Source organism: Babylonia areolata, chromosome 20, assembly GCF_041734735.1.
Source record: "Babylonia areolata isolate BAREFJ2019XMU chromosome 20, ASM4173473v1, whole genome shotgun sequence".
Classification (NCBI taxonomy): Eukaryota; Metazoa; Mollusca; class Gastropoda; order Neogastropoda; family Buccinidae; genus Babylonia; species Babylonia areolata.
In genome coordinates this window covers 5,636,567-5,655,638 of record NC_134895.1, presented here as the reverse complement: position 1 = coordinate 5,655,638, position 19,072 = coordinate 5,636,567, and the positions used below count along the sequence as shown (strand labels likewise).

General features: G+C 49.3%; 1 protein-coding gene across 1 annotated transcript in view; it reads left to right on the top strand.

Moving 5' to 3' along the window:
* The first annotated feature begins 6,099 nt into the window (after positions 1 to 6,099).
* LOC143294929 (very long chain fatty acid elongase 4-like) overlaps positions 6,100 to 19,072 on the top strand; it is a 31,100-nt gene continuing 18,127 nt past the window's right edge. Inside the window, exons 1-2 of the mRNA XM_076606446.1 lie at positions 6,100 to 6,226; positions 17,312 to 17,402. Of these exons, the coding sequence (XP_076462561.1) occupies positions 17,330 to 17,402 (73 nt within the window). The 5' untranslated portion in view covers positions 6,100 to 6,226; positions 17,312 to 17,329. The remainder of the gene's footprint in view (positions 6,227 to 17,311; positions 17,403 to 19,072) is intronic.

Below are 19,072 nucleotides of genomic sequence, written 5' to 3'. Positions count from 1 at the left end.
CACACACACACTTTCACTTACTCGTATGCGTACACAGTAATTCCCCCCCCCCTCCTCCCACTCGATTTTTTTCCTTCCCTCGTCTAATATCACTTACAGTAAAAAGACGTTAAACTAAAGAACGAACACACACACACACACACACACACACACACACACACACACACACACACACACACACACACACACACACACACACACACACGTGCGCAACTCTCACACTGAATCCCATTACCTCCAAGCTCCCCCAGATCCTGAGAGCAGGCCGAAAGATGCCTGTCTGCCGTTGTCCCGTTTAGTGCTCACTGTTCAAGGCCCCTGGACAGACCTGGATTCACGGACAGTAGGCCTGGGCCTGCTTTGTTCAGCGACAATGCCGATATTTCTTCCATTAATTATGGCTTTTGTTCATCACTTATGACTGAAAATGTCATCAATTTTAAAAACGTGTCTTGTGGTGTGTATGACTGGAAACACCATCCAGCAATGTCATGTCATGAGTTCTGTCATTATGACTGGAATGTCATTCATTAAAGATGACATGAGTTCTGTCATTGTCACTGCACATTCCATCCATTAATGTCATGTCATGGATTATGACATTGTCACTGTACATGTCCTCCATCAATGTCATGTCGTGAGGAGTGTGTGTCAGTGGCCATGAGTGAAGTGTCATGTCGTGAGGAGTGTGTGTCAGTGGCCATGAGTGAAGTGTCATGTCGTGAGGAGTGTGTGTCAGTGGCCATGAGTGAAGTGTCATGTCGTGTGGTGTGTGTGTGTCAGTGGCCATGAGTGAATTGTCATGTCGTGAGGAGTGTGTCAGTGGCCATGAGTGAAGTGTCATGTCGTGAGGTGTGTGTGTCAGTGGCCTTGGGCTGAAGTGTCATGTCGTGAGGAGTGTGTGTCAGTGGCCATGAGTGAAGTGTCATGTCGTGAGGTGTGTGTGTCAGTGGCCATGGGCTGAAGTGTCATGTCGTGAGGAGTGTGTGTCAGTGGCCATGGGCTGAAGTGTCATGTCGTGAGGAGTGTGTGTCAGTGGCCATGGGCTGAAGTGTCATGTCGTGAGGAGTGTGTGTCAGTGGCCAGGGGTTGAAATGTTGAAATGCGCGTTCTTGACTTTCACTCACCATCCTTGGTCAATAGAGGCCAGGCAATCCATCAGTTTGTCTGTCTGTCTGATTGCCTATATATACATATATACATATACATATGTACACACACACACACACACACACACACACACACACACACACACACACATATATACATACATACATACATACATACAGAGAGAGAGCCGTGCGCATCTCTCTCTCTCTCTCTCTCTCTCTCTCTCTGTCTCTCTCTTCTGGACTTCTCATACATATGTTCATGGTTGACTGTAGATGGAAAGAGAGGAACTACCACGTACACAATAGTGAAATTTTTCCTTGTTGAATCTGTTTAAAACGAATCATTTTACAGAACCATATTTAGTCATGAATATTCATGGTTGACCGTAGGTGGCAAAAGTGGAACTACCGTGTACAAAATAGTAAAAGATTTTCTTTTTTCAAACTGTTTGAAACGAATTATTTAACAGAACCAAATTCAGTAATCAATATTAACCGAGCCTTCAGATGTTCTTTAACAAGGTTTCGTTCTCATGAATCTGATATCAACGTGCACAGTAAAAGATACAAGATCAGCACCACAGTTGATATGGTATGTCCGTTACGTAGATATGCAAAAGAAGATGAAGTCCGTTTCGTACAATGTTGTCGTGAATTGGATGACTTGAGACAAATATATATTCCGTTGAGATACTATAGTAGACCAGGTACTTCTGTCTTCTACAAATGACAACGTTATGTTGTATCTTGACATATCTATTTACAAGTTATTAATTTAAAAGACATAGTTTCATTAATGGTTAAATGAAACATTTTTGTTTGTGCAAACATGTAGTAAGATTATATCCTTTTGTAGATTTATCATACAAAACATGTTATCACCCCTTCAAATGGGGCCATGGCCATGTTCAATAAACTATCGTTATCATACATTTGTTCGCGATATGAAGTTTTAGTTTCTGAATTATCTTAGGAAGTATAAGTCTGATGGATAATGTCAGGTTATTCAGGTACTGTTGTCATGATCTCCATTCGTGTTCAACTGTCGTAATCTTACACCACCGGCTTCCCACACGTCCCTGAACCAACACACACACACACACACACACACACACACACACACACACACACACGTGTGCACACAAACACACAGACACACGCGCACACACACACACACACACGCACGCACGCACACATACACGCACACACACGCACCCACTCCATCCCCCCCCTCACACACACACACACACACACACACACACACATACACGCACCCACGCCCCTCACACACACACACACACACACACACACACACACACACACACACACACACACACACACACACACACACACACACACACACACACACACACACACGACAGTGCATTGTGACTTATCAGTTACCCGGTTATTACTTCTCAGACGGTAACTACAACAGAATGACCCCCCACAGTCCTCACCACCACCACCACCACCCAGACCTGTGAAAGACTTTGCCCCCGATCACAAGGTTCAGGGGTGGGGGTGAAGGGGGCAGGAGGGGTCACAGGGGCAAAGGGTAATAGTGTTGAGCTTGGGTGTGGTGTGGTTAGGGGTGGGGGTGGTGGTGGTGTACTGAGTTGGAAATGGGTGAGTACTTGGAGCATGGTGGGGTGGGGGAGAGGACACATACCTGTGTGGGCCAGCCAGCCGGTCCAGTCCCCACACATCACTGTGTTTCCAGGGCTGTCAGTCCACCTGCGCGCAGCCTGTACAGTCCCTATACAGCCCTGCATAACCATATACAACTCCTGCACACTCCATACACAGCCCTGCATAACCATATACAACTCCGCACAACTCTATACAACCCCGCGAAATCATATACAACATCACACAACACTGCACAACCCTATACAACCCCGTAAAATCATATGGTGGTGGTGTATCCATCGAGATCGATGATGACCATCGTTGTCATCCAGCTGGGGGATGGGGGAGGGTGGTGGTGGGGTGGGGGGGAGGATGCTCATGAATCTATCTGTGAATGCGCAGATGGCTGAATAGTCCAATCTGCGCACGAAATGTTCACAACTCTGTACAACGTTGAACAACCCTATGCAACATTACAACACTAAACAACCCAATACCACATTGCACAACCTCACATGCAACATTGCAACAAGTTACAAAACCCTTTTCAACGCTGCAGAACCGTATACTACGACTCGCTAGTTCGCCTTCTGATTTGATATGACGCCTTCGGATTGTTTTCAGCAAGATCATTCTCAAAAAATCAACAATAGTAACAACAGAAAAGATCATAATTATTACCCCTATCTTGCGTCAATTTGATTCTTTGCCCACCCAGCACACAGTTCAGTACAAAATTGGCATTTTGGCTTATCGCCCCCTCCAAGATTGTCTCCCATCTTACTATATCTTTTGTCCTTGTCACACCCCTTCCTGTTCTCTCGGGTCTTCTGGAGAAAATCTCTTTCCAGTCCCCAAAGTCTCTTCAAAGATTAAGACATGTGGTCAAGGTGTGTGTGTGTGTGTGTGTGTGTGTGTGTGTGTGTGTGTGTGTGTGTGTGTGTTTATATATATATATATATATATATATATATATATATATGTATATGTGTGTGTGTGTGTGTGTGTGTGCGTGAGTGAGTGCGTGCGTGCGCGCGCGCGTGTGTGTGTGCGTGTTCGTTCTTTAATCTAACGTCTTTTCACTTTGAGTGTTATTAGACGTGTCGCGCGCGCGCGCGCGCGCGTGTGTGTGTGTGTGTGTGTGTGTGTGTGTGTGTGTGCGCGTGTGTGTGTGTATGTGTGTGTGTGTGTGTGTGCATGTGTGTGTGTGTGTGTGTGCGTGTGTGCGTGTTTGTGTGTATGTGTGTGTGTGCGTGTTTGTGTGTGTGTGTGTGTGTGTGTGTGTGTGTGTGTGTGTGTGTGTGTGTGCGCGTGTGCGTGAGTGATTGCGTGCGTGCGCGCGCGCGCGTGTGTGTATGCGTGTGTGTGTGCGTGTGTTTATGTGTGTGTGTGTTTGTATATATATATATATATATATATATATATATATATATATGTATGTGTGTGTGTGTGTGTGTGTGTGTGTGTGTGTGTGTGCGTGCGTGCGTAGGTGCGCGCGCGCGTGTGTGTTTGATTATATATTCATCTGTGTGTGTGTGTGTGTGTGTGTGTGTGTGTGTGTGTGTGTGTGTGTGTGTGTGTGCAGGACATATTTTGTTACGTTTTTATGTAATTATTCATATTTGGAATTTGCGGTATTGTCTTGGTGTATATAGATTTCGTTTTCTCTTCTATGTATATGTGCAGAGGTATGTTATTTTGCACTACTGAATGATGTATTGTGAGGCGCTTAGAGCCCTTATATAGTAGGGAAGGTTTGCCTGAAAAGTACTATGTTATTATTATTACTATTATTATTATGCACAATATTACAACACAACACAACCCTATACAACCCTGCACAACAAAATACAACCCCGTAAAAAGCCTGTATAACCTACACACTGCTATCTGTGGTCTTGCATGACCCTATACAACCTTGCACAGCCAAACATTTTCCTACCCTGCCCTATCCAGTCATATAGAACCTGACACAATTCCACACGACCCTATAAACGGTATATACACATACCGCACGCAGGTAACTGGTTCTTCTCAAGTCCGACACACGGAGTGGAGTGGTGGAGTGGCTGAGCTGATTACACAATGGTGCAGGGACCTGGCTGTAGCTTTCTGCACACGCTGCCTTCATACGGTTTATAAACGTTTATCATCCATCATGTGTGTGTGTGTGTGTGTGTGTGTGTGTGTGTGTGTGTGTGTGTGTGTGTGTGTTTGTCTGTCTGTGAGTGTCTGTGTGTCTGTGTCTGTTTGTATTTGTTTGTCCGCATGAGAGAGAGAGAGAGAGAGAGAGAGAGAGAGAGAGAGAGAGAGAGAGAACGAATTCATATTTCACGAGGGTGGTGGAATGCGCAAACCTTTTTTCTTTTTTTTGACATCCAGCCCTCAGGGGGGAAAAGGACAAACTTAAAAGGCAACACACACACACACACACACACACGCGCGCGCGCGCGCGCACAGACACAAACACACACACACACACACACACACACACACACACGTGAAATTAAAGTCTCAAAGGAAAACTTGTGCACATAACCTGATCAAGTATGACGTATACATGTACTTTACAAGAGAGAGAGAGAGACGCTTGACGTTTTGACACTTTAAGGTCATTGGCCATGAGGTCTTTATGACATGGGCGAATACATCAACATTCTTTCATTTTATTTAATATTTAAAAAAAAGAACCCAAAAAACCTTTATAATGAAATAATGAATTGTGAAAGCAAACCCAAATTTTAGCAACCTAAATTCCTGGAGCTACGTGCACGGTACTTTTCGTGTATAATGCAATGCAGGCATGAAATATAACATAAATAACAATGATTTGACCTTTGTCATCCACTCTGAGTAGGTAAATTGTGGTGCAAATTGCCTGAAAAACCACCATCAAAACCCCTAACGTGATAACGACATCACACGCTTTCTCGCAATTGCAATTTTGGCGGCTGTACGGGAAAGCGTGCATGTCGTTATCATGTTAGTATGGGGAATTTAGGTTGCTAAAACTGGACATTACCTAAAACAAAATTCCTTCTTTGAAGAAAAGTGATAGCAGCCAACAGGTCACTCAACACATAATAACTCCGTTCATTCTTACAGAGAGAGAGAGAGAGAGAGAGAGAGAGAGAGAGAGAAACAAACAAACAAGCAATGGCATGTGCCTGTGTCCGCCACCCCGGCCAGTCAACGCGGGGTGGAAATTTAAAGGGTGGAAGAAAGTGGAAAGGGTGGAAGGGTTGCGGCCCGTGTTGAACATTGACGAACCACGTGCAGACATCCAGTGGACTGACGACAGGCGGTGCAGGGTTCACACTCACGCCACGACACGCCCCGCTGTCTGCCACACACACACTCACACACACACACCGCTGCTCGTGTCACTTTTCAGTCAGCCACCCTGTGGTCACCTTCGTCACCGGTCAGTTTGTCCACCTGTCCACCAGTCCCTCAAACCCACCTGTCCGTCAGTGTGTCAGGTAAGTAGTTGCAGTGAACTCAATGTGCCCAGTTTGTACTGTGTCAATCCATTCCTCTGAACCGGTTTTGAAAACTTACTAGTATACGCTCTTTTTCGTTTTCATGAAAGTGTAACCCTTTGACCAATACATACATACATATATATATATATATATATATATATATATATATATATATTTTTTTTTTTTTTATTATATCCTCTTTTTTATCTTAAAAAAAAATCTTTATTTAAGTATTATTTTGTTGTTGGTATTGTTCGCTTGTTTTTTATTTCTTTCAATGTTTCTTTTTTTTTTCAGTGCAGTTTCTCACTTGTGTGCGTATGTATGTGTATATATATATATATATATATATAGAGAGAGAGAGAGAGAGAGAGAGAGAGAGAGAGAGAGAGATGTGTGTGTGTATGTGTGTGTGTGTGACTGTTCGTGTCGGCCATATCCGCATTTCTTCCCCTCCACACATGTGTTTCTGACGGTGTGAATGTCCACACCTTGTTGTGATTACTGCTCATTCTGTTTTTAGGGGGAAACATGGATATTGCCTCTGTGTATGTGTGTGTGTGTGTGTGTGTGTGTGTATGGGGGGGGTTATATTGAGGAAGGAAATCTCTGGAAGAGATGTAGAAAGGGATAATTTTCGTGCATATTCACTACTACTACTACTTAATGAACATGACAGTTCTTACTTTTATTTTGTGAACTGCACTGTCCAGTTCTTCTTTTTCACAAAAGTGTGTAAATCAAGGTCTATTTTCTGTGCTGACACAGAGGTCAAGGTCTGTTATCTTTGCTGTGACAGAGGTCAAATTCTATTGTCTGTGCTGTGACACAGAGGTCAAGGACTATCATCTGTGCTGTGACACGGAGGTCAAGGTCTATTGTCTGTGCTGTGACACAGAGGTCAAGGTCTGTTATCTTTGCTATGACAGAGGTCAAGGTCTATTATCTGTGTTTCGACACACAGGTCAAGGTCTATTGTCTGTGCTGTGACACAGAGGTCAAGGTCTGTTATCTTTGCTATGACAGAGGTCAAGGTCTATTATCTGTGCTTCGACACACAGGTCAAGGTCTATTGTCTGTGCTGTGACACAGAGGTCAAGGTCTCTTGCCTGTGCTGTGACACAGAGGTCAAGGTCTATTGTCTGTGCTGTGACACACATCAGAAGGTGTCCCAGGTAAGGTCAGTTATTGAGGAAAACCAAGAATCACCTTGAATAAAACAGAAAACACACCGAGCACGTCACTGGGAAGTATCAGTGTCATTTTCCCTGAACACCGTGGCGTTGGGAACTGTTTCTCCCGATGTGTTCCTCATAACTTGAATGATGAAGAAAAGAAAGTAAGCATATCACATGGTCCAAAAAGTTGGTGGAGGAAGATCAAGTCGTGTTGGCGACGTGGCAACAAGAGAAGAGACAGGTATTTCAGTGTGATCCCGAAATAAAGCAACGGTCAACAGACTGTCTGCTTGAAGTGTTGAAGGCATGGAGCAGACAGTGTTCCTGCTACATCATGACAATGCTGGTGCACACACACACACCGCAACAGCAACTCTTGACTCTGGCGGAAATGATGTACAATTGGTCTCGTACCCCCCCCCCCCCTCTACCCCTCCAGTTCCAGAGAGTTGGAGATGCTAGAGCTTTCTTTGAAGGCGCTATATATATATACCTGTATCAACACGTTCGGATGTCACGGACACGTGGTTTTGGAAGAAAGGAAAAATTCGTGAGATGCTTGGGGAAGGATACATCGATAGTGATGTCGTGTCTAAGTGTGGCCATGCATGCATTTCGATACTGAAAGAGCGGCCCTCGTAGTTTATGTGGTGTGACACAGGCCAAGGTCTGTTTTGTGCGCTGTGACACACAAGCCAAGGTATTCTGTGACGCGGTGTTTCACACAAAACGGGGTACATGTCAGTATGGGTACAATATCACCCGGCAAGAGGAGCGCGCGGCGTCTTGTTGACACAGCCAGTTGCGTACCCGTTCCCTCAGCGACGATCACGCCACCCGGGGGGAAAAAGGAGGTCGGGAGAGTGGGTTGGGAGGGGGCGCGGGGGTCATGTTCTCTCTACCGTTTCGCGAAACGACGGCGGGGGCGTGGGAGGTCAGGGGGTAGGGTGGAGGTGGGGGATTTCACCCATACAGAGAGCGAGCCCCGTTTTATCGGGAAAACCCACAATGCAACCAGTCCCCACACCGTTGACTGCCTCTGCGTGGGAGGTCGGGAGGACAGGTCTGGTGCGGCAGTGTAGTGAGGATAGGTCTGGTGCAGTGAGGATAGGTCTGGTGTAGTGAGGACAGGTCTGGTGCGGCAGTGTAGTGAGGATAGGTCTGGTGCGGCAGTGTAGTGAGGATAGGTCTGGTGCGGTGAGGATAGGTCTGGTGCGGCAGTGTAGTGAGGACAGGTCTGGTGCGGCAGTGTAGTGAGGATAGGTCTGGTGCGGTGAGGACAGGTCTGGTGCGGCAGTGTAGTGAGGACAGGTCTGGTGCGGTGAGGATAGGTCTGGTGTAGTGAGGACAGGTCTGGTGCGGCAGTGTAGTGAGGATAGGTCTGGTGCGGTGAGGATAGGTCTGGTGTAGTGAGGACAGGTCTGGTGCGGCGGTGCAGTGAGGATAGGTCTGGTGCGGTGAGGATAGGTCTGGTGTAGTGAGGACAGGTCTGGTGCGGCAGTGTAGTGAGGATAGGTCTGGTGCGGTGAGGATAGGTCTGGTGCAGTGAGGACAGGTCTGGTGCGGTGAGGATTGGTCTGGTGCAGTGAGGACAGGTCTGGTGCAGTGAGGACAGGTCTGGTGCGGCAGTGTAGTGAGGATAGGTCTGGTGCGGTGAGGATTGGTCTGGTGCAGTGAGGACAGGTCTGGTGCAGTGAGGACAGGTCTGGTGCGGCAGTGTAGTGAGGATAGGTCTGGTGCGGTGAGGATAGGTCTGGTGTAGTGAGGATAGGTCTGGTGCGGCAGTGTAGTGAGGATAGGTCTGGTGCGGCAGTGTAGTGAGGATAGGTCTGGTGTAGTGAGGATAGGTCTGGTGCGGCAGTGTAGTGAGGATAGGTCTGGTGCAGTGAGGACAGGTCTGGTGCAGTGAGGACAGGTCTGGTGCAGTGAGGACAGGTCTGGTGCGGCAGTGTAGTGAGGATAGGTCTGGTGTAGTGAGGACAGGTCTGGTGTAGTGAGGACAGGTCTGGTGTAGTGAGGACAGGTCTGGTGCGGCGGTGCAGTGAGGATAGGTCTGGTGTAGTGAGGACAAGTCTGGTGTAGTGAGGACAGGTCTGGTGCGGCGGTGCAGTGAGGATAGGTCTGGTGCGGCAGTGTAGTGAGGATAGGTCTGGTGCGGCAGTGTAGTGAGGATAGGTCTGGTGCAGTGAGGACAGGTCTGGTGCGGCAGTGTAGTGAGGATAGGTCTGGTGCAGTGAGGGCAGGTCTGGTGCGGCAGTGTAGTGAGGATAGGTCTGGTGCAGTGAGGACAGGTCTGGTGTAGTGAGGACAGGTCTGGTGCGGCAGTGTAGTGAGGACAGGTCTGGTGCAGTGAGGACAGGTCTGGTGCAGTGAGGACAGGTCTGGTGCAGTGAGGATAGGTCTGGTGCAGTGAGGACAGGTCTGGTGCAGTGAGGATAGGTCTGGTGCAGTGTAGTGAGGATAGGTCTGGTGCAGTGAGGATAGGTCTGGTGCGGTGAGGATAGGTCTGGTGCAGTGAGGGCAGGTCTGGTGCAGTGAGGATAGGTCTGGTGTAGTGAGGACAGGTCTGGTGCGGTGAGGATAGGTCTGGTGTAGTGAGGACAGGTCTGGTGCGGTGAGGACAGGTCTGGTGCGGTGAGGATAGGTCTGGTGCGGTGAGGATAGGTCTGGTGTAGTGAGGACAGGTCTGGTGCGGTGAGGATAGGTCTGGTGTAGTGAGGACAGGTCTGGTGCGGTGAGGATAGGTCTGGTGTAGTGAGGACAGGTCTGGTGCGGTGAGGACAGGTCTGGTGCGGTGAGGATAGGTCTGGTGCAGTGAGGACAGGTCTGGTGCGGCGGTGCAGTGAGGATAGGTCTGGTGCGGCAGTGTAGTGAGGATAGGTCTGGTGCGGCAGTGTAGTGAGGATAGGTCTGGTGCAGTGAGGACAGGTCTGGTGCAGTGAGGACAGGTCTGGTGCGGCAGTGTAGTGAGGACAGGTCTGGTGCAGTGAGGACAGGTCTGGTGCAGTGAGGACAGGTCTGGTGCGGCAGTGTAGTGAGGATAGGTCTGGTGCAGTGAGGACAGGGTCTAGTGTAGTGAGGACAGGTCTGGTGCGGCAGTGTAGTGAGGATAGGTCTGGTGTAGCGAGGATAGGTCTGGTGTAGTGAGGACAGGTCTGGTGCAGTGAGGATAGGTCTGGTGCAGTGTAGTGAGGATAGGTCTGGTGTAGTGAGGACAGGTCTGGTGCAGTGAGAACAGGTCTGGTGCGGCAGTGTAGTGAGGACAGGTCTGGTGCAGTGAGGACAGGTCTGGTGCAGTGAGGACAGGTCTGGTGTAGTGAGGACAGGTCTGGTGCAGTGAGGACAGGTCTGGTGCAGTGAGGACAGGTCTGGTGTAGTGAGGACAGGTCTGGTGCAGTGAGGACAGGTCTGGTGTAGTGAGGATAGGTCTGGTGCAGTGAGGACAGGTCTGGTGCAGTGAGGACAGGTCTGGTGCGGCAGTGTAGTGAGGACAGGTCTGGTGCAGTGAGGACAGGTCTGGTGCAGTGAGGATAGGTCTGGTGCAGTGAGGACAGGTCTGGTGCAGTGAGGACAGGTCTGGTGCGGCAGTGTAGTGAGGATAGGTCTGGTGTAGTGAGGACAGGTCTGGTGTAGTGAGGATAGGTCTGGTGCGGCAGTGTAGTGAGGATAGGTCTGGTGTAGTGAGGATAGGTCTGGTGCAGTGAGGACAGGTCTGGTGCGGTAGTGTAGTGAGGACAGGTCTGGTGTAGTGAGGACAGGTCTGGTGCAGTGAGGCCAGGTCTGGTGCGGTAGTGTAGTGAGGACAGGTCTGGTGTAGTGAGGACAGGTCTGGTGCAGTGAGGACAGGTCTGGTGTAGTGAGGATAGGTCTGGTGCGGCAGTGTAGTGAGGACAGGTCTGGTGCAGTGAGGACAGGTCTGGTGTAGTGAGGACAGGTCTGGTGTAGTGAGGATAGGTCTGGTGCAGTGAGGACAGGTCTGGTGCGGTGAGGATAGGTCTGGTGTAGTGAGGACAGGTCTGGTGCGGCAGTGTAGTGAGGACAGGTCTGGTGCGGTGAGGATAGGTCTGGTGCAGTGAGGATAGGTCTGGTGCAGTGTAGTGAGGACAGGTCTGGTGTAGTGAGGACAGGTCTGGTGCAGTGAGGATAGGTCTGGTGCAGTGAGGACAGGTCTGGTGTAGTGAGGACAGGTCTGGTGCGGCAGTGTAGTGAGGACAGGTCTGGTGCAGTGAGGACAGGTCTGGTGCAGTGAGGATAGGTCTGGTGCAGTGTAGTGAGGACAGGTCTGGTGTAGTGAGGACAGGTCTGGTGCAGTGAGGATAGGTCTGGTGCAGTGAGGACAGGTCTGGTGCAGTGAGGATAGGTCTGGTGCAGTGAGGACAGGTCTGGTGTAGTGAGGACAGGTCTGGTGCAGTGAGGACAGGTCTGGTGCAGTGAGGACAGGTCTGGTGCAGTGAGGACAGGTCTGGTGCGGCAGTGTAGTGAGGACAGGAAGGGGACAACATGGTTAAGACACTTACCTGCTCATACAGTGTCCATGAGGGTTCGGGTTCGAATCCCAGTCTCGCCCTTTCTCCCAAGCTTGGACAGTCTGACCGAGCGTCCAGTCATTGGGGTGAGACGAAGAAGCAAGGTCCCGTGTGCAGCATGCACTTCGTACACAGGAAAAGAAACCAGGACAGTTGCACTTAGCGCACAGGAAAAGAAACCAGGACAGTTGCACTTAGTGCACAGGAAAAGAAACCAGGACAGTTGCACTAAGCGCACAGGAAAAGAAACCAGGACAGTTTCACTTAGTGCACAGGAAAGGAAACCAGGACAGTTGCACTTAGCGCACAAGAACAGAAACCAGGACAGTTGAACTTAGTGCTCAGGAAAAGAAACCAGAACAGTTGCACTTAGCGCACAAGAAAAGAAACCAGGACAGTTGAACTTAGTGCTCAGGAAAAGAAACCAGAACAGTTGAACTTAGTGCACAGGAAAAGAAACCAGGACAGTTGCACTTAGTGCACAGGAAAAGAAACCAGGACAGTTGCACTTAGTGCACAGGAAAAGAAACCAGGACAGTTGCACTTCGTGCACAAGGACAGTTGCACTTAGCGCACAGGAAAAGAAACCAGGACAGTTGCACTTAGTGCACAGGAAAAGAAACCAGGACAGTTGCACTTCGTGCACAGGAAAAGAAACCAGGACAGTTGCACTTAGTGCTCAGGAAAAGAAACCAGGACAGTTGCACTGCGCACAAGAAAAGAAACCAGGACAGTTGCACTTCGTGCACAGGAAAAGAAACCAGGACAGTTGCACTTAGCGCACAGGAAAAGAAACCAGGACAGTTGCACTTAGCGCACAGGAAAAGAAACCAGGACAGTTGCACTTAGTGCACAGGAAAAGAAACCAGGACAGTTGCACTTAGTGCACAAGGACAGTTGCACTTAGCGCACAAGAAAAGAAACCAGGACAGTTGCACTTAGTGCTCAGGAAAAGAAACCAGGACAGTTGCACTTAGTGCACAAGAACAGAAACTAGGACAGTTGCACTTAGTGCACAGGAAAAGAAACCAGGACAGTTGCACTTAGTGCACAGGAAAAGAAACCAGGACAGTTGCACTTAGTGCTCAGGAAAAGAAACCAGGACAGTTGCACTTAGCGCACAGGAAAAGAAACCAGGACAGTTGCACTTCGTGCACAGGAAAAGAAACCAGGACAGTTGCACTTAGCGCTCAGGAAAAGAAACCAGGACAGTTGCACTTTGTGCACAGGAAAGGAAACCAGGACAGTTGCACTTAGCGCACAAGAACAGAAACCAGGACAGTTGAACTTAGTGCTCAGGAAAGGAAACCAGAACAGTTGCACTTAGCGCACAAGAAAAGAAACCAGGACAGTTGAACTTAGTGCTCAGGAAAAGAAACCAGGACAGTTGAACTTAGTGCACAGGAAAAGAAACCAGGACAGTTGCACTTAGTGCTCAGGAAAAGAAACCAGGACAGTTGCACTTAGTGCTCAGGAAAAGAAACCAGGACAGTTGCACTAAGCGCACAGGAAAAGAAACCAGGACAGTTGCACTTCGTGCACAGGAAAAGAAACCAGGACAGTTGCACTTAGCGCTCAGGAAAAGAAACCAGGACAGTTGCACTTAGTGCTCAGGAAAAGAAACCAGGACAGTTGCACTTAGCGCTCAGGAAAAGAAACCAGGACAGTTGCACTTAGTGCTCAGGAAAAGAAACCAGGACAGTTGCACTTAGCGCACAGGAAAAGAAACCAGGACAGTTGCACTTCGTGCACAGGAAAAGAAACCAGGACAGTTGCACTTAGCGCTCAGGAAAAGAAACCAGGACAGTTGCACTGCGCACAAGAAAAGAAACCAGGACAGTTGCACTTCGTGCACAGGAAAAGAAACCAGGACAGTTGCACTTAGCGCACAAGAAAAGAAACCAGGACAGTTGCACTTAGCGCACAGGAAAAGAAACCAGGACAGTTGCACTTCGTGCACAGGAAAAGAAACCAGGACAGTTGCACTTAGTGCACAAGGACAGTTGCACTTAGTGCACAAGGACAGTTGCACTTAGCGCACAAGAAAAGAAACCAGGACAGTTGCACTTAGTGCTCAGGAAAAGAAACCAGGACAGTTGCACTTAGTGCACAAGAACAGAAACTAGGACAGTTGCACTTAGTGCACAGGAAAAGAAACCAGGACAGTTGAACTTAGCGCACAAGAACAGAAACCAGGACAGTTGCACTTAGTGCACAGGAACAGAAACCAGGACAGTTGCACTTAGTGCACAGGAACAGAAACCAGGACAGTTGCACTTAGTGCACAAGAACAGAAACCAGGACAGTTTCACTTTCAAAAATATAAGCGTTGTCCTCTGCGGACATTATGTAGTAGACGAACTCCACTCTAACAGCTACACAAATATATGTGCATGAATTCATGGCCCGATGAGCTCGCTGGGTTCTGCTGCTGGTCATCTGCCAGGCAGATGGGGTCCTGTGTATATCATCATGAATTTGTCCAAAACGCAGTGACGCCTCTTTGAGGAAACAAACTGGGGAGTCGTGGGGCAATGTCGTGGGGCAGTGTCGTGGGGCAGTGTCGTGGGGGCAGTGTCGTGGGGGCAGTGTTGTGTGGCAGTGTCGTGGGGCAGTGTCGTGAGGCAGTGTTGTGTGGCAGTGTCGTGGGGCAGTGTCGTGGGGGCAGTGTCGTGGGGCAGTGTCGTGGGGCAGTGTTGTGTGGCAGTGTCGTATGGCAGTGTCGTGGGGGCAGTGTCGTGGGGCAGTGTTGTGTGGCAGTGTCGTGGGGAAGTGTTGTGTGGCAGTGTCGTGGGGCAGTGTTGTGTGGCAGTGTCGTGGGGAAGTGTTGTGTGGCAGTGTCGTGAGGCAGTGTTGTGTGGCAGTGTCGTGGAGAAGTGTTGTGTGGCAGTGTCGTGGGGAAGTGTTTTGTGGCAGTGTCGTGGGGAAGTGTTGTGTGGCATTGTCGTGGGGAAGTGTTGTGTGGCAGTGTCGTGGGGCAGTGTCGTATGGCAGTGTCGTGGGGAAGTGTTGTGTGGCAGTGTCGTGTGGCAGTGTCGTGGGGCAGCGTTGTGTGGCAGTGTCGTGGGGAAGTGTTGTGTGGCAGTGTCGTGTGGCAGTGTCGTGGGGCAGCGTTGTGGGGCAATGTCGTGGGGCAGCGTTGTGTGGCAGTGTCGTGTGGCAGTGTTGTGTGGCAGTGTCGTGGGGCAGTGTTGTGTGGCAGTGTCGTGGGGAAGTGTTGTGTGGCAGTGTCGTGGGGAAGTGTTGTATGGCAGTGTTGTGTGGCAGTGTCGTGGGGCAGTGTTGTGTGGCAGTGTCGTGGGGCAGTGTTGTGTGGCAGTGTCGTGGGGCAATGTTTTGGGACAGTGTCGTGGGGCAATGTGGGGCAGCGTTGTGTGACAGTGTTGTGGGGGCAGTGTCGTGTGACAGTGTCGTGTGGCAGTGTTGTGTGGCAGTGTTGTGGAGCAGTGTTGTGGAGCAGTGTCGTGTGACAGTGTTGTGTGGCAGTGTCGTATGGCAGTGTCGTGGGGCAGTGTTGTGGGGGTAGTGTCGTGTGACAGTGTCGTATGGCAGTGTTGTGTGACAGTGTTATGGGGCAGTGTCGTGTGACAGTGTCGTGTGGCAGTGTCGTGGGGCAGTGTTGTGGGGTGTGGGACAGTGTCGTGGGGCATTGTCGGGGGGCAGTGTTGGGGAGGGGCAGTGTTGTGGGGCAGGAAGGGGGGAGGGGCGGGTAGAAGTGGGTGTGATGTGTGTGGATACAGGTATGGGTGGTGGTGGTGGGTCCGGGTGATGGTATGTGGGATAGTGATGGGGGTAGTGGTATAGTGTCGATGAAGATTAGACAGGTGGCAGTATGTGGGACAGAGGTGGGGGTAGTGGAAGTGCGTGGATAAATACCAGTATGGTAATGCAGTTTACACAGTGTGTCGTGGTGCCCTGCTGAACTTTGGGTGGGGCGGTTAACGTGAACAGGGCAGTGTGTGGATAGCTAGGGGTGGGGGGGGGGGGTGTGATTTAGACAGGGAAGGGTGTAGATAGCTAGGGGTGTGGGGTGGGGGTGTGATTTAGACAGGGAAGGGTGTAGATAGCTAGGGGTGGGGGTGGCGGTGTGATTTAGACAGGGAAGGGTGTAGATAGCTAGGGGTGTGGGGTGGGGGTGTGATTTGGACAGGGAAGGGTGTGGATAGCTAGGGGTGTGGGGTGGGGGTGTGATTTAGACAGGGAAGGGTGTAGATAGCTAGGGGTGTGGGGTGGGGATGTGATTTAGACAGGGAAGGGTGTCGATAGCTAGGGGTGTGGGGTGGGGGTGTGATTTAGACAGGGAAGGGTGTAGATAGCTAGGGGTGTAGGGTGGGGGTGTGATTTAGACAGATAAGGGTGTAGATAGCTAGGGGTGGGGGTGTGATTTAGACAGGGAAGGGTGTAGATAGCTAGGGGTGTCGGGTGGGGGTGTGATTTAGACAGGGAAGGGTGTAGATAGCTAGGGGTGTGGGGTGGGGGTGTGATTTAGACAGGGAAGGGTGTAGATGGCTAGGGGTGTGTGGTGGGGGTGTGATTTAGACAGGGAAGGATGTAGATAGCTTGGGGTGGGGGTGTGATTTAGACAGATAAGGGTGTAGATAGTTAGGGGTGTGGGGTGGGGGTGTGATTTAGACAGATAAGGGTGTAGATAGCTAGGGGGGTGGGGTGGGGGTGTGATTTAGACAGGGAAGGGTGTAGATAGCTAGGGGTGTGGGTGGGGGTGTGATTTAGACAGGGAAGGGTGTAGATAGCTAGGGGGGTGGGGTGGGGGTGTGATTTAGACAGGGAAGGGTGTAGATAGCTATGGGTGTGGGGTGGGGGTGTGATTTAGACAGGGAAGGGTGTAGATAGCTAGGGGTGTGGGTGGGGGTGTGATTTAGACAGGGAAGGGTGTAGATAGCTATGGGTGTGGGGTGGGGGTGTGATTTAGACAGGGAAGGGTGTAGATAGCTAGGGGGGTGGGGTGGGGGTGTGATTTAGACAGGGAAGGGTGTAGATAGCTATGGGTGTGGGGTGGGGGTGTGATTTAGACAGGGAAGGGTGTAGATAGCTAGGGGTGTGGGTGGGGGTGTGATTTAGACAGGGAAGGGTGTAGATAGCTAGGGGTGTGGGGTGGGGGTGTGATTTAGACAGGGAAGGGTGTAGATAGCAAGGGTGGGGGGTTGGAGGGGGGGAGGGGGAGTTCCGCGGTAGCTGTGATGTGGATAAGGGTGGGGTGGTACAGTGGCATCACTCCATGTCACGAATAGTGTTATCACAAGTGTTACATGTGTGCGTGGTGTTATCAATTCGTGGTGGCGATGGTGCGACGAGTTTGTGACGTGCACTGCCAACGGAGTGTGGTGAATCCTGGACTGTTGTTTGTTTTTATTCCACAGACGAGACCAGCCACCACGATGAGTCTGGAATCACTGATCACGCATCTCAACCGTCAGTACAACCTGACCGAGTACCACGTGTCTGCTGGAGGTGAGTGCTGTCTTCAGCGTGTCAGGGAACTGAGGGGCTCCTGGGGTCGGGGTTACATCAGGAGATCTTTGTAGCGCTCAGTTTGCTCAGTTAGGAATGTTCCTAAGTGTATACAATTTACCATGGAGTTAAGAACATTCTTAACGATAAGCAAACTTTGCGGTGCTAAGTTCGCCCACCCCTGGTCTGCCGTCTTCACAGCTTATGTGTTTGTGTCTGTCGTCAGGGCTGTGTGTCTGTGTCTCGGAGGTGTATGTGATCCATATAATCACAGTAGTTCATGGGTATTTGTGATTTTTTTTTCATCACGGTAGTTTAGAGATATATTATTTATATTATCACAGCAGTTTAGGGGTCTGTGATTTATATGATTACAGAAGTTCGAGGGTATGTGATTTATTCGTTGTAGTTGTTAGGGTTAGGATAATGTAAGTTATTTACGAACGGTAACTTACAGGGCCTGTGGTTTATTTACTGATAGCAGTTGTGCAGGATGTATCCTGTTACCTCACAGTAGTTGTGCAGGATGTGTTGTCTTACCTCACAGTAGTTGTGCAGGATGTGTTGTCTTGCCTCACAGTAGTTGTGCAGGATGTGTTGTCTTACCTCACAGTAGTTGTGCAGGATGTATTGTCTTACCTCACAGTAGTTGTGTAGAATGTGTTGTCTTACCTCACAGTAGTTGTTCAGGATGTGTTGTCTTACCTCACAGTAGTTGTGCAGGATGTGTTGTCTTACCTCACAGTAGTTGTGCAGGATGTGTTGTCTTACCTCACAGTAGTTGTGCAGGATGTGTTCTGTTACCTCACAGTAGTTGTGCAGGATGTGTTGTCTTACCTCACAGTAGTTGTGCAGGATGTGTTGTCTTACCTCACAGTAGTTGTGCAGGATGTGTTGTCTTGCCTCACAGTAGTTGTGCAGGATGTGTTCTGTTACCTCACAGTAGTTGTGCAGGATGTGTTGTCTTACCTCAGAATAGTTGTGCAGGATGTGTTGTCTTACCTCAGAATAGTTGTGCAGGATGTGTTGTCTTACCTCACAGTAGTTGTACAGGATGTGTTGTCTTACCTCACAGTAGTTGTACAGGATGTGTTGTCTTACCTCACAGTAGTAGTGCAGGATGTGTTCTATTATCTCACAGTAGTTGTGCAGGATGTGTTGTCTTACCTCAGAATAGTTGTGCAAGATGTGTTGTCTTACCTCACAATAGTTGTGCAGGATGTGTTGTCTTACCTCACAGTAGTTGTGCAGGATGTGTTGTCTTACCTCACAGTAGTTGTGCAGGATGTGTTGTCTTACCTCAGAATAGTTGTGCAAGATGTGTTGTCTTACCTCACAGTAGTTGTGCAGGATGTGTTGTCCTACCTCACAGTAGTTGTGCAGAATGTGTTGTCTTACCTCACAGTAGTTGTGCAGGATGTGTTCTGTTACCTCACAGTAGTTGTGCAGAATGTGTTGTCTTACCTCACAGTAGTTGTGCAAGATGTGTTGTCTTACCTCAGAATAGTTGTGCAAGATGTGTTGTCTTACCTCACAGTAGTTGTGCAAGATGTGTTGTCTTACCTCAGAATAGTTGTGCAAGATGTGTTGTCTTACCTCACAGTAGTTGTGCAAGATGTGTTGTCTTACCTCAGAATAGTTGTGAGAGATGTGTTGTCTTACCTCACAGT